This window comes from Sminthopsis crassicaudata, chromosome 5, assembly GCF_048593235.1.
Source record: "Sminthopsis crassicaudata isolate SCR6 chromosome 5, ASM4859323v1, whole genome shotgun sequence".
Lineage (NCBI taxonomy): Eukaryota > Metazoa > Chordata > Mammalia > Dasyuromorphia > Dasyuridae > Sminthopsis > Sminthopsis crassicaudata.
The window spans coordinates 312,601,449-312,629,108 of record NC_133621.1 but is presented as its reverse complement, the minus strand read 5'-3'; the positions used below and the strand labels follow the sequence as shown (position 1 = coordinate 312,629,108).

The following is a 27,660-nucleotide window of genomic DNA, read 5'->3' as shown; positions in this document are numbered from 1 at the left end:
AAAGCTTGTTTGCAGCTTAACATGAAAAGTCAAAATTCCCTCAAACCTTAAAAAATTTTGGCAACCAGGCTGATTACTTCCAGGCAAACAGAAAGGAAAAGAAATGGAAGCAGTGTCAGATTTTATATATATCCTTGGGTTCAAAGATCACTGTAGTCAGTGACTGCAGCCATGAAATTAAAAGATATTTGCTCCTTGGAAGGAAAGCTAATTGCTGGACCCATAAATTCGGAAAAATCTATTACCTTTGGAGAAAGCTTGGGAGGTCCCATTTTTCAAAACACATACAGCCCACCCCCTCCCCCATGTCTGTTGTTTTGCTTCCTGGGACCCAAACAGAAAAAAAGCAGGTTTGTCTGTTTGGTCCAAGGTTTGCTTTTGTCAATGTGGGCTTCTGGAAAAATATCTGGGACCTGGGGCTCCCTTTCTCTGACCCAAACTCCCCCTGAGACCTTACAAAAATTAAAACAAAAGGAATAGGTATGTGTATTAGGTACAGGGTTTTCCCTTTTGCCAAAAAAGGTCCATACAATCAAAGCTATCGTTTTTCCAATAACAATATATAACTCAGAGTTGGACTATAAAATTTTTTGAATGCTGCAGAATTGATGCTTTTGAATTGTGAAGACTTTGAAGAATCCTCTGGACCGCAAGGAGATCAAATCAGTCAATATTTGCTGAAACGGAAGCTAAAAGTTTAGCCAGATAGTGGGAAGATGGGACTCATCGGGAAAGACCCTGATTCTGGAAAAGATTGAAGGCAAAAGAATAAGGGGATGGCAGAAGATAAGATGAGTGTGTTACGGAAACACGAGCTTGGACAGACTTGAGGAGAGAAGGGCCTGGCTTACTGTGGAATCTGAGGTCATGAGTCAGACATAAGAACAAACTATTTTGATTTACCTTTAGTTTTATAGTGTTTCTTATAGTTCCTGTGTGGGTCTTGAACAATAGATTCCCAAATACTTCATACTTGTAGAAATTTTAAAAGGAATTTCTTGGTTTTGTTGATAGAATACAGGAGGACAATTTCTATGGGCATATTTTATATCCTAAAACTTTGCTGAAGTTAATATCTGAATTTCTTAGCTCATTTTCTTGGAATTCTGTGAAGTGTTTCTATGGTCAGACACCCAGTTTGGTTCTGGACACCAAGATGTCCGTAATTGGCCTTAGGCTAATGGATCACAACAATGAATGATGACACAGACCAAGCTGAAGTCCAATGGAACACGGATACGAGGCAGAACGAGCCCCACTCATGGCTGCCCTGGGAGTGAAGCAGGGTAGGTGTCATTCCCGTTCTACATGGGAGAAAAAGGCCCAGGATGTGGGAGCGGCTTGCCCATGGTCACCTAGTTGTGGGTGGCAGAGCCGGATCTCAGCCTTGGGCCTTCCTTTCTACCCGATTCAGGCTGCCTTCAGCACCACCCTTTCCCCTACAGGGGACAGACAGGTAGAGAACCATGTCATTATTTCCTCTCCCTTTGTGGAAAAACAACCAGCAGCTGTTGGGAAGCTTCATCAGCTGCGCTCCCTGGACGTGAAACTGACCTCTGAGGCTTATGCCGTTCGGGCTGCCAGGTGACTTTAACCTTGTTGCCCAGACTCCGAGTTCATCCCTGGTTTTGTATTCCTCGGAGAAGTTGTCCCTTACCCGAGGAGTTAATCTCTGAGATCTGATAGTCCCTCCTGAGCCCTCTCTGACAGTCCTGATGGATGGGATTTCACGTGCAGCTAGGGTCAGCTCCCAGTGGCCTGCTTGGCTCAACACTATGGCCCGTGGTCAGGTTTATAAAATCTTTCCTCTTGGTCATTACACAAACTGGGTTGTTGGTAAATAGTTTCCCAAATCTTCGTTTCTCAATAGGGTCCAAGGCACTGGCTCAGATTCTTGGATCTGAGTCAAGTTGTCATTTATTAAGCACTTGAATCAATACTTGTTGACCTTGTGTCATCCTTACCTGTTTAATTATCAACACCCCTCCCCCCCAGAGTTCGAGATCGGGAGAGGCAGACTTTGATCGTGCGTCACCCTTAGACAGACCCGTGTAGTTTCCTCCACTCCACCTCCTACAGGCTCCCTAAGGAGAGAGTACTGTTTGTTGTACTCCAATGTGATGATGGGACACGTGCAGGTAAGGATGACATGAGGTAGAAGATGAGGTATGGAGGTCTGGGGGCACTGAGGATCATTCCCACTCTTGGGGGTTCTCGAGGTAACCCTTGTTGCCCACAAGGCTCCCATCTGGTGTGTTTCTAAGTCAATCAGTGTTTGTCATTAGCATTTTCCGAGCTGGGGCACCGTCTGCGCCCGGGAGCGTGGGTACAAGGGGGTGAGACACAGGGTACCTTACGATCCCGCACTGGCTGGAAGAGACCTCTCTCTCTTTGCGGAGCCCTTGAGTTTTTTCACGGTGTCGGCCCCTCTCGGGAGCTGCTTCCTCGCTGGGTTGCCGCGTGGCTTAATTCTCTGCGGGCCAGCTGAAGTCGGCTGCTTGCTGATACAACAGCCCTTCAATCCGGCTCAGCTGCCGCCTGCCTGCAGTTACCAGTGAGACCCCGGATGACTTGGGAATTTGCTGACCCCCTGGCCGCCCCCTCACAGAATACACAATATATAATGAACGCTTGTGGCCTGACCTGCGACCGGCCACTCCCAGCTGTCTTGCTAAGGGAGGAGTCTGGAGACCTGGACGCCCTGGATCCGGTGAGCCGGCCTCAGCCCTCAGCCTCCCTTCTCTCTGAAGAGAAGATGGGTGACTTCCTTCCCTGGATAACTACCCCCTCCTCTGGCAGCAGAGAACAGGACACTTGTGTGGCCTCTGATCTCCCGAGTTTCACCATTTGACTCGCCCTTAATGTGGGTGACCTGCAAGAGCTCAGGCCTCTCTTCCCAACAATTCCATTCATTTCAATGGGGCCAACGACGACCTCCAGCTCCAAACTAGATCCGGAATTGTGGCACGCACCCGCCACGCCTCCCGCGGGGCTCTGCCCTCGGCATTTTCTGCCCTGGGCGAGGCAGAGGCCGGGCCACCCTCATTTTCTTTTCCTGCTGCTGACCATTTCTATCCTCCCGGTCACATCCATAGGCTAATTTCCCGAGTGTGCCATCTTGGGGTCATTTTAAATCGGTTCCCATGACTCAGCCATCCTCATGCTGTGAGCAGGCTGGGGCCCGAGGGGCCTGACTGGGGAATGCCGACTACAGTCGTCTGCAGAAGAGACGCTGGCGGTGGTCAGCGGCAGCCCCACGGGACTGGGAGTGCAAGCAAGAGTGGGGGAGCAAAGGGGGGCCTGAGGCACCCTGGATCCCGGAGTCCCGACTTAGGGCAGAGCTCAGGCTGCAGGCGGACTCTGGGGGTGCCGGGACGGACGTGGTCCTCAGCGTGCCCACTGCTGCACGTGCGGCCCGCCGACCTCGGACTCCGTGGTTTGTACACTTGCCTTTTCCTGCCGGACTTCTGGCTTGGCTCTCCCAGGAGGATGCTGCCGGCCATCGGAGGTCCTGCGCTCCCACCCGGACTCCCCAGGGAGCTCCCCAGTGTGGGCCCGCCCTCAAGCACAGAGGGTGGACAAGTTCTCAGGTGGGCGGCAGCCCCCGTGGTATACCACGTGCTTCTCCCAGTCTGGTCCTCCACTCCTCCTGGGGCGGGCCACAAGCCTTCATGAAGCCACTGCAAAGGCGCGGAGGTGAGAGATGGAGGCGCCAGAGAGGCTGTGGGGGACTGAAGGAGAAGCAGGTAGAGAGGTGGGGGCGGGGAGGGGGGCAGCTTGGGAAGGGCTTTGAACTCCAGCAGGAGGTTCTTGGATTTGTCACTGGAAACACTGGTTAAAGGCCCTGAATGTGGCTTAGACTTTTGCTCGGGAAGAGGGCCCTGGCGTCGGGGAGCAGAGGCCCTGGACGGAGGTGAGGGAGGCCGCGCAGTGGCCGCTTCACTCTCCCCGGGGAAGAGGGCCCTGCCGTCGGGGAGCGGAGGCCCTGGATGGAGGTGAGGGAGGCCGCGCAGTGGCCGCTTCACTCTCCCCGGGGAAGAGGGCCCTGCCCTCGGGGAGCAGAGGCCCTGGACCGAGGTGAGGGAGCAGTGGCCGCTTCACTCTCCCCGGGGAAGAGGGCCCTGCCCTCGGGGAGCAGAGGCCCTGGACCGAGGTGAGGGAGCAGTGGCCGCTTCACTCTCCCCCGGGAAGAGGGCCCTGGCGTTGGGGAGCAGAGGCCCTGGACCGAGGTGAGGGAGGCCACGCAGTGGCCGCTTCACTCTCCCCGGGAAGAGGGCCCTGGCGTCGGGGAGCAGAGGCCCTGGACGGAGGTGAGGGAGGCCGCGCAGTGGCCGCTTCACTCTCCCCGGGAAGAGGGCCCTGGCGTCGGGGAGCAGAGGCCCTGGACGGAGGTGAGGGAGACCCCGCAGTGGCCGCTTCACTCTCCCCTGGTCCAGACATGGCTCAGAACTAGTGGTGGGAGACCCGGCCTAAGTGAAGCTCCTTAATGAACCTCCGGCGGGTAGAGGCCACGCCCTCTCAGTGAGAGTGGGGGCAGGGAGCCGTGTCCGAGCCTAGTCAGAGAGGGGGAATCCCCTGGGGAGAGGCGGACCTTCGGCTTTCTGGCCCACACGTTCACTCTGGGCCCCGCCGGGCTCGTCCTGGGCCCAGGAGCGGAGCGAGTGACGGTCCTTCAAGAAATCTGGGAAGGAAAGTCAGGAAGAAAGCCCAAGGGATCTCGGGAGGGTTGGGGCCAAGACTGAGATTCCGTGGGCAGAGCCCCGGGGAAGAGCCTGACAGCCAATGTGGGCGGAGGGAAGGGAAAGAGAAAGAGAAACTGAGGGAAAGAGGAGAAAAAGCCCCAGGAAGGAGTCTGCCCAGGGAACAGTGGGAAGGATCCGTGAGGGCGGGTCCGTGTGAAAGAGGACGCGGGGGCGGGGCCTGCCAGTGAGAGCACGTGGGGCGGGGCCTGCCAGTGAGAGCACGCCGGGGCGGAGCTCACATGTAGGAGGGGGCGGGGCGGGGCCAGCGAGTGGGAGAAGGCCTGAAGCTGTTGGCGAGTGGGAGAGGCCAGAGGTGGGGGTCTGTGTGAGGGGATTCCGGAGTCGAGGCCTAGGGCGGCTGCAGGGTGAGCTACACCGGGCCAGGCCGCCGAGCTTCGCCCCGGAAGGACTTCCGGCAGTTGGTAAGAGGGCCTCCGAGGAGCGAGGTGAGCACGCCATCCAGCGCAGAAGCTACAGAGGGAGGGCGGGGAAGGGGGCTGCAGTTGCGCGCGCATGTGCACGTGTCCCCGGGGGGCGGGGAAGCATGCCTCGGCCCCTCCTCCCCTTGGGCACATCACCTTCCCTCCCTCCTCCCTTCTCCTTCTCGGCTCCCCGTGGCCCAGGAATCTGTATCCTCGGTCTGAAGGCGTGGGGGCGGGAGACGGGCCGAGAGGGGAACTTGAAGTCTAATGGCCTCCTGAGCCTTTTGGACTGGGCGCTGTGGAGGACCCTCGCCTCTGACCACCCCCGCCCCTCTCCCACCACTCGCCACGGCTTTGGGGGAGGGGGAACCCTTACCCAGGGTCACCCACTGTTAGTGCACGAATTTGAACTCAGGCCCGTGACTGGAGCCGTGCACTCCACGTGAGCCGGATGCGCTTCCTCCCCCAGCACTGGGAGGTGCCTCCACCCGTGCCCGGCCTTTCCAAGCCCAGCGGCAGCGAAAATCCGAATAAAAACCCGGGTGGGGGGGGGAGGAGGGGAGGTCCTGCCTCCACTTTGAGGCGGACCTTGCTCTTTGCCCGCTTGTAGCATGCGCTCTGGGGGGGGGGGGGGGAGGGCGTTCTTTCCACTCATGCGGCCCGTCCCCTGAGGGGTGCTCCAGAGGATGGCGCTGATCAGCCCGGAGCTCCGCGCTCCTCCGCCCGAGCCTCGGCCTTCCCGGGCCTGCTGAAACAGCCCGGTTCCGGTAGTGTTAGCGCTCCGGCGCTCTCTGGACCAGGCTTCCTTTCAGCGGAGTAATCACCCCGAGAATAGCGCGGAGAAAGCCCGAAGTCTTTGTGGGCTCCTTGCCTGGGCCCGGGCTCAGTGCAGAAACGGAGCAGAGCCCCCAGGAGCCTGAACCAAGAGGGAATGTCCCTGGCTTCTACACGCCGTTATAATTACGTCATCGGAGCTGTCACTCTTGTAGAACCGTAGTAAGTACATGCTCCCACCGATGGAACTACTAATCACCATGTAAGCTAGCCACTGTCTTATCAGTTCCACTGACTTAGCACCTTGTTCCAAGGATGCTTCTCCAGAGCTCTGGCTCTGCAGCTCCCACTTTCTTTTGTTTTGGAACATAGGTGGTCGGGCCCTCCCTGACTCCTCAGGGAGGTGAGAACCCTAAAAAGGAGGTGATCCCTTCCTCCTCATTCCTCGGAAAAAGGGAGAAAATACCAAAAAAGGAGGTGCTCCCTTCCTCCCCGATTCCTCAGAAAAAGGGAGAAAACACCAAAAAAGGAGGTGATCCCTTCCTCCCCATTCCTCAGAAAAAGGGAGAAAATACCAAAAAGGAGGTGATCACGCCCTCCCCGATTCCTCAGAAAAAGGGAGAAAACACCAAAAAGGAGGTGATCCCTTCCTCCTCATTCCTCGGAAAAAGGGAGAAAATACCAAAAAGGAGGTGATCCCTTCCTCCTCATTCCTCGGAAAAAGGGAGAAAACACCAAAAAGGAGGTGATCACGCCCTCCCCCATTCCTCGGAAAAAGGGAGAAAATACCAAAAAGGAGGTGATCACGCCCTCCCCCATTCCTCGGAAAAAGGGAGAAAATACCAAAAAGGAGGTGATCCCTTCCTCCTCATTCCTCGGAAAAAGGGAGAAAACACCAAAAAGGAGGTGATCACGCCCTCCCCCATTCCTCGGAAAAAGGGAGAAAATACCAAAAAGGAGGTGATCACGCCCTCCCCCATTCCTCAGAAAAAGGGAGAAAACACCAAAAAGGAGGTGATCCCTTCCTCCTCATTCCTCGGAAAAAGGGAGAAAATACCAAAAAGGAGGTGATCCCTTCCTCCTCATTCCTCGGAAAAAGGGAGAAAACACCAAAAAGGAGGTGATCACGCCCTCCCCGATTCCTCAGAAAAAGGGAGAAAATACCAAAAAGGAGGTGATCACGCCCTCCCCCATTCCTCAGAAAAAGGGAGAAAACACCAAAAAGGAGGTGATCCCTTCCTCCCCATTCCTCGGAAAAAGGGAGAAAACACCAAAAAGGAGGTGATCCCTTCCTCCCCATTCCTCAGAAAAAGGGAGAAAACACCAAAAAGGAGGTGATCAGCCCCTCCCTGGTGTCTCAGGGAGATGAAAACATCAAAGGGAAATGGGGAGTCAAACCAGATTTTAAAATCCCATTTCAGCTGAAACACTAGTTTAGCAAAGTTTCCTTGTCTGTTTTTGAGCTCACCCTAATTCTCGGTCATAGAGCCTTTTCCTGGGAACTCAGGATTATATCAGTCGGGACTGCCGAGTGTAACTCCTTAGTCCCACGTTTGGGCGCCGAAATGTAATGTTCTGGTTTAGCTCTCTGGAGGTCTCTGGACCAGCCTTCCTTTCAGCAGAATAATCACTGCAAGAATAGCCAGGTCCAGATCCTTTATTGTCTCCTTCAGTCTGTCTGTCTCCTTGCCTGGGGCCCGGACTAGCTTTCTGGAGGCCCTTCAGATGGGCCTTGATCTCTGTGGAGAAATGAAGAGCCACCAGGAGGCTGATCAAAGACGAATGTTTCTCTCCTCCAGTCCTCTTTGGCTTTTATATACTCTATTATAATTACATCATTGTAGGTGTGAATCTTGCAGAGTTATATTAAGTGCTAAGTACGACTGAACGGGAGAACTATTAATCACTATGCTAAATAGGCATTGTCTTATCAGTTCCGCTGACAGCACCTTGTTTCAAATATGCTTCTCCAGAGTTCTGGCTCTCTACAGGTGCCTACTTCCTTCTGGGGACATCAGCCTAGAGGAATTTCTGGGCTCCAGAATAAGAATGTTTTAGCATCTTGAGTGACTCGGTTCCAATTGGTTGTCCCTTCTCTTAGCATTGATCTCATTGGCCCGCCTGTCTTCCCCTACCACCTTTGCCTCCAGTGGGGAACATTCCCATTTTGAGTCATTTTTGTGCATTTCTCATTAATGATTTGAAGCCTTGGGTCACATGACTATGTTCTTTAAAGAATTATTTGTAATCTCTATGAACATCCTTGGGAAATGGTTCTATCTTAGATACAGGAGTGAATCAGGGAAGTTGGACACCAAGGCTGTTCCCATTCAGCCGCTTTCTTATCCTGCTCTAGTCATGTTGTTTGTGAAGATGTTTCTTAGATGATCTGTTTTCTCTTTTAAGGGATCTCTTCATTGGTCAGTCTGACCTAGCCCTGTGTGCTGTAGACCATCTTCTCTCCTGTGTAGCTTCCTTTGCTTGCTCGTCCTCAAGTCCCCTACTGTTCCTAGGCTCTCCTCTGCTGGGTGATAGAGTGTGGTGTCCAACTCTCCATGACTCTAGGCCCCACGTGGGGTTTGCTTGGCAGAGACACTGGCGTGGTCTGTCATGTCCTTCTCCAGCACATTTGACAGATGAGGAAACTGAGGCAAGCAGGGTAAAGTGACTTGCCCAGGTTCACATAGCTAGTGAATGTCTGAGATCAGATCCTAACTCAGAAAGATAAGTCTTCAGGCCAAGTGCTTTCTGCAATATATTGCATATAAATTTAAATCTGTAAAAATGCAACACAACCACAAAAATCTTCTTGCTTCAGAACATAAATGTGTTTACTTTCTTGACTTTATAGATGGCGTCTTCCAGTGAGCGGGGATCTGAAGGGATGTTTGAGTGTCACTTCTGTGGCTTGTCTGTACCGTACAGCTACGTGGGCCAGAAACCCCCCAACAGCCGCACTGTCGTGTGAGTATCTGCCCTGATCGGGCTCCTGCACGAGGGGCTTTGTGCTTACATTTTGCTCTCTAACAGCCTCTTCTAGGCCTCCTTTCACTCCTTTGGGTCTGCTGAGGGCAAGCTCCCACCTTGGAGACTCTTGGGCTACAATTGTGGCGTAGATGGGCCAGCCTGGTGTAGCACCAGCTGCGAGCCGAAGGGCGGCTCTCAGTCTCAGGCGCACAGTGAGCATCTCAGAACCTTAGATGCCAGGCACTGATACCAATACTAACAAAAAGACAGGCCTGCCCTAGGAGCTGACATTCTTCTTCTTCTTTTTTTAAATTTAAATTAAAGCTTTTTATTGACAAAACATATGCATGGGTAATTTTTCAACACTGACCCTTGCAAAACCTTCTGTTCCAACTTTTCCCCTCCTTCTCCCCCCCTCCCCTAGATGGCAGGTAGTCCCATGCATATTAAATATATGAAAATATATGTTAAATCCAATATATGTATACATATTTACATAGTTATCTTGCTGAACAAGAAAAATCAGATCTAGAAAGGAAAAAAAAAACTGAGAAGGGAAATAAAATGCAAGCAAACCACAGAGAGAGAGAGAAAGCTATGTTTTGGTCCACACTCGGGGAACCGATATTCTTTTTTTTTTTTTTTTTTTTTTTTTTTTGGAACCGACATTCTAAAGGAAAAAGAGCAAAGTGGACAGGGACCTGAAAAATGGCACTGGGGGTGGAGGGAAGGTACCAGGATCTGGTGCTGAGGTGTGGTAAGTCAGGAGCTGTGCTGGGAGGGAAGTGAAGGTCCAGAAACTCTTAGCTCTCAAATCCTCGGACTTCTTACTAGCCAGAGATATGGCACTGATCAGGAGGACGAGCTCGTTTTCAAAACATCATAGATGTGGAAGATTGAAGTTTCCAAATTCTAGTGTCTCATAAAAAACTATGAAAGAAATTACTGGGGCAGCTAGATGGCGCAGTGGATAGAGCACCAGCCCTGCAGTCAGGAGGACCTGAGTTCAAATGTGGTCTCAGACACTTAACACTTCCTAGCTGTGTGACCCTGGGCAAGTCACTTAACCCCAGCCTCAGGAAAAAAAAAAAAAAAGAAATTACCGTGATGAGAGTCTGGCATGAGAGCCAGCAAAAGCCACGATTATTTGTCAGTGGAGCTGGATGAGGGACCGCTGATAGGTGCAGAGTGGGACAGTGTGGCCCGTTTTGTAGAGAAGGCTCCATCAGCAGCCACGGTGAAGCCGCCATGCTGGGTTTGATGTTCAGTGTGAGCGTGGAGAGCAGGAAGAGCACAGGATGCTCCACTCTAAGTGGCGCCCAAGGGACCTTCCGGGTTGGAGAATCAAAGTCGCCGTACTTTTTGTGTCAGAGCAGAGGAAAAAGGGCTGATAGCAGCAGCTTTTGACCCATGTACCCTCTTGGTCTCCAAGTCATGAGCGACCTTCTGGATGAAAGCCTGAGAAGGGACAGGCAAGCTTTCACTGTAGCAGGTCACTCACCTACTAACCAGGGATGGGAGGTCCCATGGGGCAGTTGTTTGTTGCTGAAAAAAGAGAAGGTGGACCAGCCCGGGCTGCGTCCGGCGGAGCGGTCAGCCGAGGCGCCGGATGCTCCAGTGCGGACCTCTGTGCTCATTGCCTCTCACTCTTCGGTGAGCGAGTTGTCGCAGGCCCAGACGTGAGAGGGATCCCTTGGGAGAGTCAGCCAGGGTCTGGGTTCCAGTGTGGCCTTTGGCCCTTGGGGCCAGTTCATTTCACCCTTCTGCCCTTCAGGTTCTTCATTTACAAAGTGGGGCTGGGCCTGGGCGCTGGCCTGATGCCTGGGCAGGCCCGTCTGAGGCTAGCTCCAGGGAGCCAGCGAGGGCAGCTGGCTTGGAATCCCGAAAATGTGAAATAGGAGCAAAGCCTTCACTGACCCTGGAGGCCGAAGGCCTGGGCAGGAAACCACCAGAGTCACTGCGGCCCTGAGAGGCAGCGGATTGTGAACAAGACCTCTGAGCACTCAGTAGTCTGTGATGTTTGATGTGCAGGATGTGAAGCCCGAGGGCCTTGGGGAGTGCTCTCCAGAGGAGTGAGCTCAGTGGGCATTGGCATGGGACGTGGCGGCCCAAGCAGCATCAAGGGCCGGGGGCTGGCAGGCTGCTCTCGTGAGAGCCATTGCAGAATGCCCAGGCCCCCGGTCCTGCTCCCCAGGGGAGGACACAGCTGCCCACCCTGGAATTATCCTGTCTGTGACCCTGAGGCTCACTGTCTCAGGAAAGGGTCGGCAGGGGGCACGAGGGTCACTCACAGCACGGGCAGTCTGGTGAAAACCAGGGACAGACCCAGGGGATTGTTTTGGCTTTGCCAATGAATGACATCCAGGCTGACTCCATGGCGAGACATGAGGTGCAGTGAACAACAGAGAAGCGAGTTCACTGGGGCTATCCCCTGGGATCGTCCCTCTGCCTGTGCTCTAAGGCCTTGGCATCCTGGGCCCCGCTCTGCCCCCATCCCTGACTGCCCGGTTCTTCCACTTAGCCAGGCAGACACTAGTAGGTCTCCCTGCCTTCCCACTCAGTTCTTTTCCCCAGACTTGGCCCTCTAGCTTCCTCTTAGTGAAGAGAGCTTGTTGCTTAGGAAGACGTGGCACCCCTAGTTGTGGGCTTTCTGCCTTGTTCCTCATTTCGGGAATGGAGAAGAGGAATATTGCTACCACTGAGGAGGAGAGCGCTGGAAGGCTTAAAACTCTGGGGACACGAGCATTAGCTAGTCCCCGCTGGGGACCTGGCCTCCATGGCCTCGGGGGTGTCTTCCACCTCTGACATCCGGCCGTTCTTTGGGTACTGGCCCAGCTTGGGAAATCTGTGACTTTGTGCCTCAGTCGACTCGGAGCCGTGGTGATCTTGTATGTGGCTCGTGTCCTTGAGCCGAGGTCGTGAACCTGGAAACATCATCTCTGGACACTTCCTTCCCCAGGGCTTTGACAAGTGAGAAATGACTTGTGTGTCCTTGATTTTCCCCACTCTGGGTCCCGTAGCCCCAGATTGCAGTGCTGGCTGCAAACAGCCATGTTGAAATTCGTCCCAAGATATGCTCAGGTCACAGGATGAAATATCAAACAAGCCCCAGAAGCAGCGGGGCCTGTCAGGAGAAATTTATGGTCCTCGCTTTATTTTGGGTTGGAGGCCTGAGCCCGTGCCAGACGCATCCGTGAGGACATGGGGGAGCATCCTCTGGGGCCCCGACGGTGGTGGGGACAGCGCTGCGAGGGGCGTGTCTCCAAGGGAGCCCGTGCCCTTCGCTGCTCAGACCGGTGACGAGTGGAAAAAGGCTTGTTACAAACTCATGTTCCACCGCTGATTTTGTGAACTTGGCCTGTGTGAGCAAGACCTTGAACCTCCCTGGGTCTCAATTTTCTGAGGTGCAAAGTGAGCACAGTCTCTGCTCCCTCTCCCTCGTGGGGCCGGGAGGGAAGAGATGAGTCACAGTTTTCCTTTGAGTTAGTGGTTGTGGAGCAGGAGGTCTGGGATTATATGCTATCGGTGTCATGGCCCAGGCGTGTGACCTCTGGCTGGGGGGCCCCGGGGCCGTTTCCCCTCCCTGGCCCTCAGTTTCCTCCTCTGTGAGATGGGGGTAAGCCTCCTTCAGGACTGGAGAGAAGCCGGTGTTCGGGCCTTCCCCTGTACCCCCAGATGAGAGCCGCTAGTGAAATCACTGAGGTCCGGGAGCCCTCCGGGGCCGCATTCTCTCCTGTCTGCGAGAGATGCCCTCAGTGGGTGAGCGGCACCTGGCGACACTCCTCACAAAAGCTCTCCCTCAAGGGAGGGATCCGTGGACAACAGCGAAGAATGAATACTTTTGATGACACTAAATTAAAATGTTTTTGCATAAACAAAACCAACGTAGCCGAGATTGGCAGGGAAGCAGAAAACTGAGGAACACTTTTTGCAGCCAGTGTCTCTGATAACGGCTTCATTCCCCGAATACGGAGATCTGACAAACCCGAGCCGATCCTCAGTCCGTAAGCGGCCAAAGGATGTGAGCAGACAATTGTCAGATGAAGAAATTGTAACATTTCTAGTAATGTGGAAAAAACGTTCTGCATCCCTATTGGTTACAGAAACGCACCCGATCGGTGGTGATGACCGCGGTGGTGATGACCGCGGTGGTGATGACCGGAAGAGGCAGCGGTGGTGTGGGAGGGGGAGGGAGGGGGAGGGAGGACTGCAGCTGGGTTGGTGGAGTTGTGGATGGATCCAAAGCCCGGTCAGACCGAGTGTGATCCGACCCCAGAGGGGAGGGGCGGGGAGACGGGCAGGGGAGGGGCGCACAGATGGATTCCTGCCCATTTTCAAAGCCTCCTCAGGGAGCAAGCGTTGAATTTCGCCTCCGCCCCCTTCCTCGTTCCTGAAGTCCGGCCCTGCGGGCCTCTCAGGTGAGAAGGAACGCTTTTCCCCTTAACTCAGGGGCCTGCCCCGCGTCCCCACAAGGTGGCGCTGCGTGCCTGGGCACCGCTGGGAGAGCCCTGTGGGGGGCGCCCTTGCGCTCCTCCTCTGTCCCCTCCGCTTCTCAGCACTCTGCAGACCTGGAAGCCCCTGCTGCAGCGGGGACGTCCATGCTGCTCCCGTTGCACAGATGAGGACCCTGGGCCCTGCTCCTGGCTTGGCCAGAATGGGCTAGGGGGCACCTGCTTTCTTGTTCGGGGTCCTCCTTGGCCGCTCTCTCTGGTTGGGGGTGCGCCGGGGATGCCGAGTGACCCGGCGTGCCCAGAAGCGCTTCCTCCGGCCCAGGCCCCTCGTCCTGCAGCGGGAATAGGGACATGAAGGGACGGAGGCTCTGATCTCTCTCTGCCCCCTCCCGCTGGCGCCGGGGCGGGCCCCCCCGCTTCTCTGGGCAGCCCTGGCCCGGGGCTCCTCCCCAAGTCAGGGTGGCCTGGCGCTCACTGCGGCGTGCTCCCCCACAGGCTCCTGGAGGAGTGCTACGTGCTCAAGGACCCTTTCACCGCGGACAGAGACAAGTTCCTGGTCCTGGGCTCCCCGTGCAGCCTCTGCCACAAGCTGGCCTGCGTGGGCCCGGTGAGTCGTGGGGACCGGGAGCGGGGACAGTCTCGATGGGAGGCCTCCCCAAGGCCCAGTCTCAGCTGTGGGGCAGGCACAGAGCCGGGGGAGCCGGGATTGGGAGGTGCGAGTGCAGCAGGGAAAAGCACCCAGTGGAAGTGCCCGAGCCTTGGGAGTCCTTGAGGGGAACCTGAAGTCCCAAGAAGAGCCCCATCTTTCCTGGCCTGCGGGGCCCTTTCAGAGAAGGTGGGACGGCCCTGGGGACGGTTTGTGGGGAAAGTAAGCTTAAAGTAAACTGCCCTCCCTGGCATCCCTCGGCCGGGCTGGGGGAAGGAAGCTGCCACGTTCTGGGATGCCCAGAGGCCTTCTCTGCCCGCTCCGCCCGCACAGCGACGGGCCCTTCCTTGTGCCACCTGGTGAGCAGGGGCACTTTGAAAATGGAGATGTGGGTGAAGGAGGAGGGAAAGCCATCTGTTGGATTCGGGCCAGCCCCTCGGTTCCGTCCTGTGGCCAGTTCTGGAGAACACTGCTGGAGACTGGCGGGGAGCGGGGGCACAGCAGGTGCCCGTTGGGTTGGCTTCTGGTTCCAGGTAGGAAGTGACCCTGCTAGGCTCTAGAGGTAATTTCTGAGCCTGTTGTGGGCGAAAGCGCAAAGAGCCTGCCAGGAGCTATGAGGAAGGGGGGGGCGGACACCCAGGGCACCCGCACCAGGATTCTGGTTGGGTGAGAAGTATGAATTAAAGGCACAGGGAGGAGCAGGGTCCTGGGGGGTCCAGACCGGAGGCACCTCCGTGACCCCCGAAGTCTTCACCAGTGGTTTGGCCAAAGGCACAGGAAGCAGGGCGCTTGGCAGATTTGCTCTGAGACATCTGGAACACCCTCGAGGACAATTGGGGTCCCAGGCGATCCCCTGGGCCTCGGCAAGAGAACAGTACTGGGCCTGTGCTTAGGTTAGTGCAGGCACGTGCCGGAGAAGAGCCGTGTTCAGACAGCAGGCGGCACCTCTGGAAGCGGAGCTGGCAGTGGGCTGCGAGCTCTGCCCTGGGCGGGCCCAGGGCTACTGGCAGAGGGGGCGAGGGAGCTTCTGTCCCCTACCGCGCTCGCCCCACCCGGGGATACTGAGCACACGTTTTAGGAAAGACACACTTCATTCTTTTTCTGGACCAGCCCCTACGACACCAGCAAAGCTAGGAGAGAACTTCAGTGGCCCTAAGCGGGCTCTGGGGTTCAGGAGGACACAGCTGGAATTGCCACGGCCGTGATAGCCCCAGAGCCCATTATAGGAGGAAGGGAGCAGCTTGCCCTCTAGAAGGATCTTCGGGGGAAGCTCAATGGCTGGCAGGCAGGTGTTGTAGGCCCGCTGGGACCCTGCCAACTCAGGCCATTTCTTGGTGGCATGGCAGGTACCTGGAATAAGGGGTTCCTGGGGGGTGACTCCTGCTCACAGGTGACCCTGCTTCCGAAGGATTGATCAGTGGTGAGTGGGCAAGCAGTGCTGGAAGGAGAATGTCTTCTCTCCCCTGGAGCTTGGGTCAGCTAAAGGGGACTCTAGGATCAGGTCCCAGGCTGTGGAAGAGGCGACTCTCTCGACAAAGTCGGAGCCCTGAGGAAATGCAGGTTCATTCTGTTGCCCTTCCTGGGGTGGGGCAGGGCAGATAGTGGCGGTAGAATAATGTAGACCAGGAAGCTGGGAAGGGCCCACGTTGGGGGCAGACCAGGCTAGGTCAGGACATTCCCAGCAGGGAGGCTGTGTGCCCTGCTTGTAGACTCTGGGGACCACGTAGTTTGTTCAGCTTCCTCTTGGAGACCATCTAGGAGCTTCCTCCCTCCCCAATTTATTCTTGCTGATGGACAGAAACCCCTCCCGTACTGGACCCGGATTTCTCTTTTGACCATGGCTCCAGGCCTCCATCTGACCTTCAAGTTAAATGTAATGCGTTCCTTTGTTGCTCAGGTGACCTCATTTTCAGTCATCCTCAGGATGCATTTCAGTTTGTCATAGTCACTCAGAATTGGAGCCCGAGTTCTTGAGTGCTGCTCTTCATCAAGGGGCTTTGGGCCTTCCTCAGCTGGAGGAGGAGGGAATTGGATCAGAAGTTCTCAACTTGAGGTCCCTGGAGACTTGTAGACAGACCACGACATCTGTGAAACTGGATGAGAAGAACTCTTTGTTTTCTCTTCCCCTCGAAGTGCCATTGAGCATTTCCTTCATTTAAAACTTGATGCCCAAGAGACAGTAGGCTTCAGCAGCCCGCCTGCCAAGGCCTGCAGAACACAAGCAAGGTGAAGAACCTTGGAGTCCATGACCTAGAAGGTCCCGGCTTCCGGCTCTGAATACTCGGAGGGCAGTTAGGAAAGGAGTGTGCTAGAGAAGGCCACCTAGAGAGCCCCAGGACCTGCCTCAGTGGCACGGAGATCCCATGTAGCTCCCAATCTGCCCTTTGGAGGAAATGTCCTCTGGCCCACAGACAGCCTATCTGCAGACGGGACCCTCTGAGGGGCACAGGCCTTTGCTCCTTCAGCCTGGGCCTGGTGAGGGTGAAGGAGTGGGGGGAGGGTGAAGGAGTGGGGGGAGGCTGCAGGATTGGTGCAGCCACAGCAGCACATATTCCTTTCGCTTGTCAGGCCCTTTCTGGTTCTCCTGGATCTCCTGCAGTTTCTGCTTGGTCTTGGCCCCAGTCCCAGAGAAAGGGGAGAGAGAGGGTGGTTGGGAAAGGGACAGAGCAGTGGGGGAGGGGCTGCTCTGTGAAAGAATGAGGGAGGGTGCCTTGGCAGGAGAGAGTTGGGTTGTGGGAGAATGTGGTCAGGGAGAAGTCTAGGCAGGCTGGGTGGAGGAAGGGCGAGGAGCTGAGCTGGCCTGCCAGGCTGGGCCTTTTGGAAGGCCAGCTGCTCCTGTGGTTCTTGGGGGTTGATGACTTTAAAACAGCCAGCACTTAAAGAGGTCAGTGACAGTCTCGCTTTCTCTCCTCTTTCAGGAATGTAGCTTATTCTACACGAAAAGATTTTGCCTTCCCTGTGTTCGTGAGAATCTCAGTGCTTTCCCTCAGGAGATCCGGCAAGACGTGGAGAAAAGACACGCTCTGTCCAAAGCTGCCTCTAGGAAGCTTGACTCGAGGACCTAATTGTAGGTTTTGGCAAGAACAGAGCCCCTGGCAGCCCCTTGCTCTCGAGTCACTTTTCTTCCATTTTGTTCCTGGGAACCGAGGTCCCCTCGGTGTGGTTCCATTGGCCAATCACAGTAGCTTCTAAAAGGGGGGCTAGGCCAAGCCCCCATATGGGTGGTGTCTCACATTGCTGTGGTCGCTATTTCCAACCATAGAAATCAGTGGGAATTCTGGCTTCAGTTGTTTTGAGCGAGTCTTTGTCAGAAGCTTCTTTGCAGAGGGCCCCTGAGGAGGATCAGTGGGTCTAGTCCCTTGTCATCCTGGCCCCAAAGGTGCTGCATGGGACCCCTGAACAGGGGAACCCCACATAAGCCTTACCTTGGGTGTCCATCCAGAGAGGCTGACAGAGAAGTGTGAAACAGCTGAGAGCGCCCAGGGCTCCAGTTCCCCCCTGCTCTGGGTGGGGAGGCAAGCACAGGCTTTCTCCGCCAGCCTTAACTCCCTGCTTTTTCCCTCTCCCATCCATGAGGGGCCGTCTCTTGGGCCTCTCAGCAGGGGGTGGGTAGAAGGTGGTTAGGGTGGCTTTCCCTCCAGACACAGCTTTCTCTGATGTCCTGCATGTCATTCCCATTTTTTGTTCACTTGGCTTTTCAAGCCCAGTAGCAATCGAATCAACATCATATTAGGGAGGGCACACCAGAAATATACTGGAGTCTACACAGTGTTCCTTTTTTTTCCCCTTTAGGCCAGGCCCAAGGCACATGAACACGGGCTGGTGAGAGCAGGGACCTGTTTTCATGGCTTGGATATCTTTTGGCTTACAGAGAGATTTGTGCTGGGATGGGATCTGACCTATTTTTACATGGCCCGTTTTTAACCGTTACGAGGAAAGAGAATGACATGGTTTGCCTAAAGGGGCCAGATTTAATTATAACATCGACTTGTTATCCCAAATGCCTGATGCAAGCCGAGTTAAGGGATTCTGAAGATTCCATGGGAAAGAAAACCAGGTTTCAATCCAATCTATGTCCAGTAGGGGGAACAAAGAAGACCTCACTTTTCACCGAGAATTCGCTACTATGATCCAGGGGAAGCATTTCATCGCATCTCATGAACAAATCAGTAATAACCCACCCATTGACTTTTAAAAATAGTTTATTCTTTTAAAAACATTTTAAGGCAAACTGTACCTTGAAATTAGCTCTTTACATTCATCAGTCTTACAGTATGACATCCCAAGAACATAAGTTCCTATAAAGTCAAGCTATAAATCATTAGTGGATACTCTCGGTTCAGTCCCTTCTTAGTGAATGAAAGCTCATAACAAAAAATACAAAATTGAAAATGGCTCTTAGACTTGTTTCTGCTCTCCCAGACAGGAGGCACCCATGCTTCATCCCTGGGAATAGAAAAAGGCTCTCTCTCTTCTTCATTCCTTCTCCCTTAAACAAGTTTCAAACAGCAACTTGGCCCTCAAGGCTTTCCTGAGGTCCGGGAACATTTCATTTTAGCCCCATTCCATCCCTGTCCTGCTGTCATCCAAAAACACTGGAGACATTCACCTGAGTTAGTGGGGTTATACAGGAAGATTCATCAGTAGTTGCTCCTTTTGAATTCTCCCTGTTTAGTAGTGTTATGAATGAACAGCCTTAACTAAACTGACATTTTCAGGCAGTAAAGGCACTTGAGATAAACACAAACATTGAGAAATAAAATCCAATACCGTGCTCTGGAAATTGGCAATTTCTGCCCAGGTCCTGAAGGTCCTGGCTTAGTACTAGGAAGTAAAGAGAAACATGGGCATTTTTATGAGTCACCAGAAGAAAGGGCCAAGACACCAGGGAGCAAACACTGCCTTTAGCAACATGGCACTATGACCCAAAAACTCGATGAGGTTCACTAGTGGTGCCTGCAGTCACAATTCTGTGCTCTTCTCTCTAATTACTGAGCAGGGCGATAGAAGTGAATCAGCCTCTACAGGTGACAACTTTCTTTGGTAAGAATACTTGATATAATTATCAGCAGCAATGAGAGAGCCCTTAAGATATCTGGGTCACTTTTGTTAGGCAAACAGCATTTAGTGAAATGAAGCATTGTTGTTCAGCAGATGAAGAGAAAGAATAGCCAGTTGTGCAAACTAGTGATTGAAAGTGATACAACTTGCCCTGGTTAGTTGGCCAATGACTCTTGACTAAGTGCCAACTATGGGCCAGACACTGAAGTTAATGTGACAGCTTGAGATGAAAATAAATTCAGGGTTGCTAAGTTGAAATGAAATGTTTCCTAATAAAGGTCTTGTTTCCAAGATGTATAAGGAGCTGACTTGAATTTAGAATAAGAAGAGATAATTCTCCATTGATAGATGATTAAAATGTGATGTGAACAGTTAGTTCTCAAGGGAAGAAATAAGAGTTTTCAATAGCCATATGAACAATGCTTCAAATCAAATCACGAATAGAGAAATACACCTTAGAGGTTATTTCTCATACCCATAAGATTGGCAAAGTTAACAAAGGAGAAAAATGGCAAATTTTGGAAGGACTATGGGAAAAGAGGTCCAAGTCATAACTTGTTAGTGGAGAATGGGCCAGCCATTCTAGAAAGCGATTTGAAACTATAGTGAAAAGACACCATAAATGCATGCTCTCTGACCCAGCAGTATTAGCCTTACTTAGCTTATATCTCAGAGATCAAAGGGGAAAGAAAAATACCAAATGTACCAAAATGTGGATAGAAACTTTTTTTGGGGGGGTCAAAGAATTAGACCAGTGGTCCTCAAACTTTTTAAATAGGGGGCCAGTTCAGTGTCCCTCAGACTGTTGGAGGACCAGAACATAATAAAAACAAAAGCTCACATTCTGTCTCTTCCCCCTCAGCCCATTTGCCATAACCCAGCGGGCTGCATGTGGCCCGCAAGCCAAAGTTTAAGAACCCCTGAATTAGACCATCATTTAGGGAATGCCCCAAATGATGGCAGATGAAAGTAATAAACTACTCCTGTACATCAAGAAATAAGAGAAACCTGGGAAGACTTATCTGATGCAGGGGAAAGTGAGCAGAACCAGGAGAATGCTGCGTACAGGAACAACATTGTAAAGATCAGTAACTTTGAAAGGTTTTAGATCTTAGGTCAATGCGATGACCAATTGTGATGCCGAAGGACCAAGGTTGAAATGGTGGATTTGGATGGACTATATATCCACGCTGAGATTTGACCAATGTGAAGATATATTTTGCTTCATTGCATATTTGTTACAAGAGTTCCCCCCACCTCACTGAAGGAGAAAGGAAAGTGAAGAAAATTAATGCCTGTTATTTGGAGGGGGGAGCTTTAAAAAGAAATTAAATCGCTTTTAAATCAAAATGACCAGAACTTTGTTTTGTTCCACCCACTTTGTATTTCTGATCTTGCAGAAAACCATGTACCTTATTGACATCCTAAGAATTTAAAAGTGTATCATATATATCACAGATGTTACGTTGGTTGATTAAAGTACCTTTGCATTATGGGATTTGTAAAATGACCCAAATATTGCTGTAGTAGTGCAGTGTCCCTCCAGATGGGTTTTCCATTACAAGGGCATGGAAAGAGCTTGAGAGAGAGCTCACCACATCAACTTTGAAGGGCACTCTTAAGGGCTTTAGAAAAAACACTTGCTTAAGTGAAGCCTTCATTTGTTTGCTCAGTCGGTCATAATGCATACATTCATGGACACACTCAAAAGCACTCACAATTTTTCCTGCACTGGGCACTGCTGCCGTATTTTAAAAAAGGGAATATCCTTTGAAATGATCAGTGGAGCTTGCTCCAAGTGCTTCAAAACTGAGCTCATGCCCTCTGGCAACTGATTTGTGTGGGTGAAGTGGGGGGAGTGGAGGCAGAGCCCTTACCTGAGCAGTGGGGCCTAGGACGTAGAGATCCCAAATCTTCCCAGAGGGTCACCAAGATGTGTTTGCTGCATCTCTTGGCCCTGTAGCCCTCCAGTACTAGGGCCACCCAGTCTTTCAAGGCACAAAAAAGTGGCATAGAGGATGAAGAGTTGGGCAGCTCTCTCTCCACCCTTGGAGGCAAGCACAACTTTCATAGGTACCAGCCTTTCTCATGAGAAAGAAATGGCCTTCCTACGCCATTGTAGACAGGATGCACCTTTCTGGTGGTGGAGTTTCATTGCACACAGTGGAAACATAGTCTTCCTCTTTTTGGCCAGTATGAACTCTTGAATGCAACCGTTGAAGTCAGGAAATGGTTAAATGTGGACTGTGAAGGCACTCGGTAGTGTTCCAAGCCTCAGTAGGACTTCTGAGACACCCCCAAAGCAGGCCTGACTTCCTGTGAATAACTCCCTTTGAAACTCATGTCACCCTCCAGAAGTGTTGCCTGGTGCTGGGAAATGCTCTAAAAGGACTTGTTTGAGAGATCAGAAGGTGGGGTATAGAGAATGGAGCCTCAGCCATCATTATCTTTGTGACTTTGGGCCAGCCTCCCCTAGCCTCAGTGTCCTTGTATGTGAAATAAAGAGCTTGGACTGGCTGATCTTTAACAGCTTCCAGCTTGAGGATCTCAAGTCATTAAACTTCATTCCTCATATGTTTTTGACCCGATGTGTTGGCCCGACAAGACACCACTGGTCTGAGACGCTGTCCAACCTTGCAGGATGGAGGGGGAGCAGGATAAAAACATTAGGGAGCTGGGGAAGACTGAGCCCCAAAGGGGCTGTGCAGGAGTCGGGTGGCTGCCTCTTCTCACTAGTGCAATCTAGACACTCGCAGTCACTTTTTGGACATCATCCCGGCTGTGGTTCTAGAATTTCCAGCCTTCCTGGAAGCTTCCGGGGCTCCACTGGACTGCTTTGGTGGCCAGAGGCACCGAGCCCCTGGGAAATGGCCTTCAGGTAGTGTCTCACACATTAATCTTCTGGCAGGCTCAAGACCAGATGCGTGTTACACAGAGATAGTGTTTTACAAGGGGATTCCTTTCCTTCTGGGCTCGTCAGAAGCTTTTGTGGGATGAATGGCTCGAGAAACCCGGCCATTCAGTTTGTGAAAAGGGACTCACTGGAAACTTGGGCCAATGAAAGGACGAATTCTTATTACTGGAGGAGTGTTTCTATTAAGGAGACGTCTTCAGAGCTGAAAGGGAGAACTCCTCCAACCCACTTTGGGGGCAGAGATGCTGAGAGGGCAGAGCACAGCTTCCTTCCTGTTCCCCTGTGGCTGACCCCCCAAGGCTGCACTCTGTGACCAGGGAGGAATTACAAGTGGTGGAAACAAAGGAGGGAGCGCAGGCTTGTCAGCCATTGGTTTTCCTCTGGGCTGTTTTGTGGGCATTGGGTTGGTGGCGTGACTGCAAGAAATGGTGCCTTCTCACTAGCTCCGAAATGGCTGGTGAAGCAGACTGCTCCTTTGCCAAGTTCCTGCCCTGGACTGTCTGTGGAGAGGGCAGGATCCAGCAGGCAAGGGACCTCCACTTTGGGGCCGGCCCCCTGCGTAACAAAGGCTTTTATTGCCTTCTGGGAAGCCCCTGGGAAACAAGCTCAGAAGAAGTGCCATAGCTCAGGATCAAGATCACAGCCTGGTGCTTGGGATGCACCCAAGGTGGCAGGCGATGTCTGCAGGTGGTCGGTGCCCTTCTCTAGGTTCCTCTCGGACACAGAGCCCAAGACCATCACGCTGTTCACAGCTAACGGAAACGTGAGCGTCCGGCACTGGGACAACGACTTGGCTTCTTCCCTTCCTGGGCCGAAGGCCTATAGGGACTTGACGGAGAAGGAGGTTGGAGGTTTCTTGGAATGACCCCAGACATATCAGCCCGCCTCTCTCAGGCAGAGATGAGTACATCTAGCCCCCCATAAACGATTGTACAAGAAAACGAAAGAAGAAGAAGAACAAAGTGATGAGGAAGCATCCACTCACTCATCAGCAACCAGGTTAGATGGTGGTGAGAGAGCTGAGGCCGCCCTGAGCCATGGAGCCTTGGCCCTTGGCTGGAAAGCCAAGAGCAGCCTTTGACATGAGCATCAACCCGAAAGTGGTAGGCAGGTAAGACCTGTATTTGGGGACCCCTCAAGCTGTCCTGCTGCTCGGCATCCTCACTTGGAAAGTGGGACGTTTGGGGTCTTGCTTTGTGAGCTTTCTCTGGGCTGCTCCCCAGAAGCTTCTTCTAGTGAGCCCCTGTTCTGCCTGGAGGGAGGCTCTTGGATTTGGGAAGGGGAAAGGGGTTAGTGCCTCAGAGGGCAGGGGGGCCTGCTCAGCCCATGGGCCTGGGGAGGAGGGGCTGTAAAAAAATCAAAATCAAGTTTCAGTGCCTAGCTGCTAGCACTGCCTATCTAAGCATCTTCTGAGGTACTCCTGGACTGCACCAGAGCGCAAGATCTTGTGATGAAATCGGGAAAAGATTGGGCTGCACTTGTTGCTTGTGCTCCATGACGGAGTCCATGAGGAGTGGCTGAAGGATCCCTGAAGGCCATGCCGGGGCTCCTGGCAGGTCAGCTCCCCTCTGGTCCACATAAACTTGAGGGCGGTGGTCCCAGCCATGAAGTTCCAAGGTTCTGTCTTCTTGGGTTACTGAATACTTAACAAATTCTGCCTTTCAGAAAAAAAAAAAAAAGTCTGATGGAAACTGCACTCTTTTTTAGGGGCTGAGATATAAACTCTGTCCTTTAAAAGAAAATGAAGATGCTGTGGTTAAAAAAAGTAGGGACCGTGGGTGGTTCACTCTTTAGCGCTTAGAATCCAGCAGCCATCTCTCTACACAGCGTCAAAGAGATCTTCACTTTGTCCCCATGAGAGTAACGGTCTGGCAAATGTGTAACAGGAGACGGACAATAAGCCACGGTTTGTTTTGTGCTTTTGAATCATACAATTGTCCTGGTTTTAAGCCCCACTCCGATGGAGACAGGATGGGAAGAATCTGGCTTTGGACTGGAATTCCCAGGATGGTGGGTGCATCCCAGACCTCTTCCACATTAGGCCCAGAGAGCGAGCTTGCAGAAAGATGATGGTCCATGCTCCTGTGCTCGGCTCTGCAGGTGGGAGAGCTGGAGGTGAATGGCTTCCCTTGAGTCTTGTCTTCCAGGAGTCCTGTGGGAAGGGAAGCCTTGCTGGATCTCGGACCTCTGGAGACCAGAGCTGTTCCACTGTCCGCTCAGCATGGAAGAAGGATTGAGGTTCTGGCCAGTGGTAGGGCCAAGGAAAGGCTGGGGAAAGCTGGGGGCAGAGGCAGAAACAGAAGCCTCAAGACCTATTTCTGTGCAAGGAAGTCTCTTTGTTTCCTCCTCTGCAGAATGAGGGCATGAGGTTAGGAGGCCTCGAAGATCTCTTACAGCCCTGGATCTATGAACTTGAGTTTAAGTCAAGAATTTAAGCCGGAATTTCCTTTACATGGATGTCTCTTCTCTGGAACATTATTTAAGGTCCTTCCTTAGCAGAACTCCCGACAAGACCCCATCCCCTAATGAGTGGTTGATGAGACCTCAAGCGCTGCTGGTGCTGACTCGAATGGTGGAAATGGACTGCGGGGAAAGGAACCCAAGTAGTGCCTGGTCACAAGCAGCAAGGTCTCGGTGGGTTCCGGTGCTCAGGGTTGGAAAAGAAAGTGCTTTGCCTCTTGGAAGCCTGAATTGGCAGAAACAAGATCAAGGGGCAGCATTCTGGCATACTCTAGCTGAGGTGAAGCGCTGAAGGCTGCTTATTATAACTAGTATATAGGAGAAGACATCTTCAATTCAAGGTGTTTTAGATAACCCCAAACGTAGGATGATCTTTAAATCTTGTGATCGTCATTCCTGTGGCGATTGGAAACAGCGGCCCTGGGAGGCCGGGCCCACTCCATTTCTCTCCAAATAACCAACCTGTCGTTAAACCCTGGGAAGAAAGCAGAACCCACCGGCTACCGTGAAGAACCTCCACGTTTCCTCAGGTCATTTCTGTTAGTGAAGTGTATGGTCCTAACTTAGGTTGGCCAGACCACCTAAATCAAACTGGCTTCATTTTCTCCACTAGGGAGTTTGTTACCAAAAAAAATTTAAAAAAAGTTTAAACATGATAGACAAAAATACCAAAGAAACTACCAGACAAGGGGAAAAGGCAGATGGGACATCAAGAATGACTCCCTAGGCATATGCCACAGCCAACCGAGCTCGTGGCTCATCTAAGGGAAGAGACAGTTTGACCGGATGGCTCCAGAGACAGGAAAGATTCAAGAGGGCCGGGAGAAGGAACGGCTCACAAGCATTAGTGCGGGGAGATGTGACCAGGAAGAGCCCAGATGGGAAGAGAGGGAAGAACAGAGAAGAGCCCAGTGCTGGCTGGATCCCGGGAGGAAGATTGAATGGCTCGGGAGGGGGAGGCAAGGGGGGTAGAGTTGGAAAAAGCCCCTCCCCCAGGACTTTCAGTTTGCCAACTGTAAGATGAGATAACAAGCTCCTTTCTAGCCCTGACAGAGTCTGAGATTCAGCTGTCACTCCAAGTTCTCGCCAACCCAAGAATTAGTTTCAGAATTTGTGATGTTAACACTGTGGGCCTTCTAGATTCTGCAAACCAGGACTTTCTGAATTGGACTGGAGAAGGGCGATCTGGAGTTGGGTACGCAAATCCGAGACCGGCTGGTTTGGCACAATCTCAACTGCCAAGGTGGGGATCTAGTACAACCAGCGGATCTTTGAATGTCTATTTAAAAAAATAAAAAAGCCTTTCGAAAAGAACTTAATTAGAAAATTGCCACTATCCTCATTGAAATTCTGATGGAGATGAAGTCTTTCTAAGAAACCCCTTTGCTGCTTTTTGAGCACCCCAGCCCTTTCCTTCCCTCCACCCCAATTATAACTTGAGGGCCTTCTCAGGAAGGGCCATTGTTATCCAGGCTAGCATAAAATGAGCATGAGAACCCAAAGGTGGTGAGCAGAGCAAAGTCATTATGAGGTTACCAATTAACCAAATGCTAAATTACTAACATAATATAAATAAATTTGCATTGATCAAAACCATGTGCCTTAACAGAATCAGACGTAATCCCCCAATTCTACCCTACTATCCAAAACCCCTCTCATCATCAGCTTTTGGATACTCTTGGCAAACTCTGAAATACTGTTTCAAAAACCAATAGAAATGTGGTATTCCAGCTGTCTAGATCATGATTGATTTCCATGCTCTAGGATTAAAACACAGCTGACATTTGTGCAAAGTCTTTTTGCTCCCATCTAACATTAATATTTCTGTTGGCTTTAAATATTCTGGAAAAGTTCTGTCTTAAAAAAACACACCTAAAAAACTTAATACATATCCCTGTAGATTTCTTGCAGCAAAGGATGCAGAGCAGCATCAGACTCAGTCTTTTTGATGACCTGCACCAGCTGCGCGTGCTCCGTGACCAGCTGCCGAAGGTCTGCCATCTTCTGCAGCAGCTTGGGGAAAAGGAAGGTGTCGTCGGGATGGTTGTTCTGCAGGTGAAGCTGGAGCACGTGCACGATACTCTCCTGCATTCTCTCAATGTGTCCCACGTTCAAGAGGCCCGGCCGATCTAGCGGGAGGAAAAAGGGAACCATCAGAGCCAGACAGTCGGCCGGTGAGCAAGTGCCTGAGTTCCAGGCAGCGAAGGGCCAGGAGGACAGGAGCCCTTTATGGCATTTTTAGAAATCTAAATCAAAACCTTAAAGTTTCACATCCTGCTTTAAGCAGGACCAGCTTTGTGGTTCTCTGAAGAATAAGCATTTTACTGCACCAAAAACTTGACTTATGGAGCCACCGATATGATAAAATTGGAAAGTAATTTTGTTAAGAAAAGGAAAAAGAAATGAGAATCAAGAGCAAGATCACAAGCATCATGGGCTGAGTAGGAAAGCTCGGAGAGTTGTACTCTGGATTATATCCAGCTGGCAGAATGGAGACTCTCACCTAGGTCCAAATCTAGCTCTTTTCCTACTAGCATGTGCTGGAAAAAGTCATTTAATCTGAGGATTGGGGGATGTGTCTACATTCTATACAGAGCCTAGGAAAAAGGAACTTGATCTGCCATCAGGAGAGGGTGGTCTGAGTACACACTCTGACACCAGCTGTGGGACTTAGGAAATAACTTAGCCCCTGAGTCCTAACATAGCTCTTTTTACACGGCTTATTTCACAGGACTTTTACGAGCAAAATTCTGTCGCTTATGCTCTTCAAACAAAATGCTATATAAATGTGAGACACGGCCTTTTAAAAAGGTACATCACAAATTTGTAGTCTATAACCATGGAAATAATCGTTCAGTACACTTCAGTGCTCAAAAATATGGTTTGTGTTGAAGATGCCTGAAATAGAAATGAAATAGTTCCTGCCCTCAAGGAGCTTACACTCTTACGATAATGCAAACACAAATTAATGTAGGGAATATGTTTATGAAATAAATATATATGGGGAGAGCAGGAAAGGCCTCATGAGAATGGGTTGGCTAAATAGTTTTGAAGGAAACAAGAAATTCCAGGAGACAGAGATGAGGTGGGCAAGCACTCCAAGCATGGGAGTAGCCACATTTGTGTTGCCACCCCACCTTTCCTCCAAATGTCTGAACCAGTCCTAATATTTAGGCTAAAGGAAGAGAGGATTCATCACCATTTGTACCCCCTTAAGGAAAAA

At 51.9% G+C, this 27,660-nt stretch overlaps 2 protein-coding genes across 7 annotated transcripts in view; one reads left to right on the top strand and one right to left on the bottom strand.

Annotated features, from left to right (window-relative positions):
• Positions 1-2,120: 2,120 nt before the first annotated feature.
• On the top strand, positions 2,121-18,331 carry CDPF1 (cysteine rich DPF motif domain containing 1). 5 transcript variants are annotated; one of them, XM_074272087.1, is made up of 5 exons: positions 2,121-2,138; positions 8,790-8,902; positions 13,852-13,963; positions 16,921-17,069; positions 17,795-18,331. In XM_074272087.1, exons 1-4 carry the CDS (start codon positions 2,121-2,123, stop codon positions 17,065-17,067), a joined length of 390 nt encoding a protein of 129 aa, XP_074128188.1. In that variant the 3' UTR covers positions 17,068-17,069; positions 17,795-18,331. The 5 variants fall into 5 exon arrangements, with proteins under 5 accessions (XP_074128188.1, XP_074128189.1, XP_074128191.1 ...); XM_074272090.1 differs by lacking the exon at positions 2,121-2,138 and adding an exon at positions 5,001-5,164; XM_074272089.1 differs by lacking the exon at positions 2,121-2,138 and adding an exon at positions 5,015-5,188.
• Positions 18,187-27,660, bottom strand: part of PPARA (peroxisome proliferator activated receptor alpha) — a 58,486-nt gene continuing 49,012 nt past the window's right edge. For both annotated transcript variants that reach the window (XM_074272085.1, XM_074272086.1), the window contains exon 7: positions 18,187-26,566. In XM_074272085.1, the coding sequence (XP_074128186.1) occupies positions 26,319-26,566 (248 nt within the window). In that variant the 3' untranslated portion in view covers positions 18,187-26,318. The remainder of the gene's footprint in view (positions 26,567-27,660) is intronic.

Coding starts and splice junctions, on each gene's coding strand:
- CDPF1 (XM_074272087.1), top strand. Junction 8,903..13,851: donor CCCAACAGCCGCACTGTCGT/GTGAGTATCTGC, acceptor GCTCCCCCACAG/GCTCCTGGAGGAGTGCTACG. Junction 13,964..16,920: donor AGCTGGCCTGCGTGGGCCCG/GTGAGTCGTGGG, acceptor CTCCTCTTTCAG/GAATGTAGCTTATTCTACAC.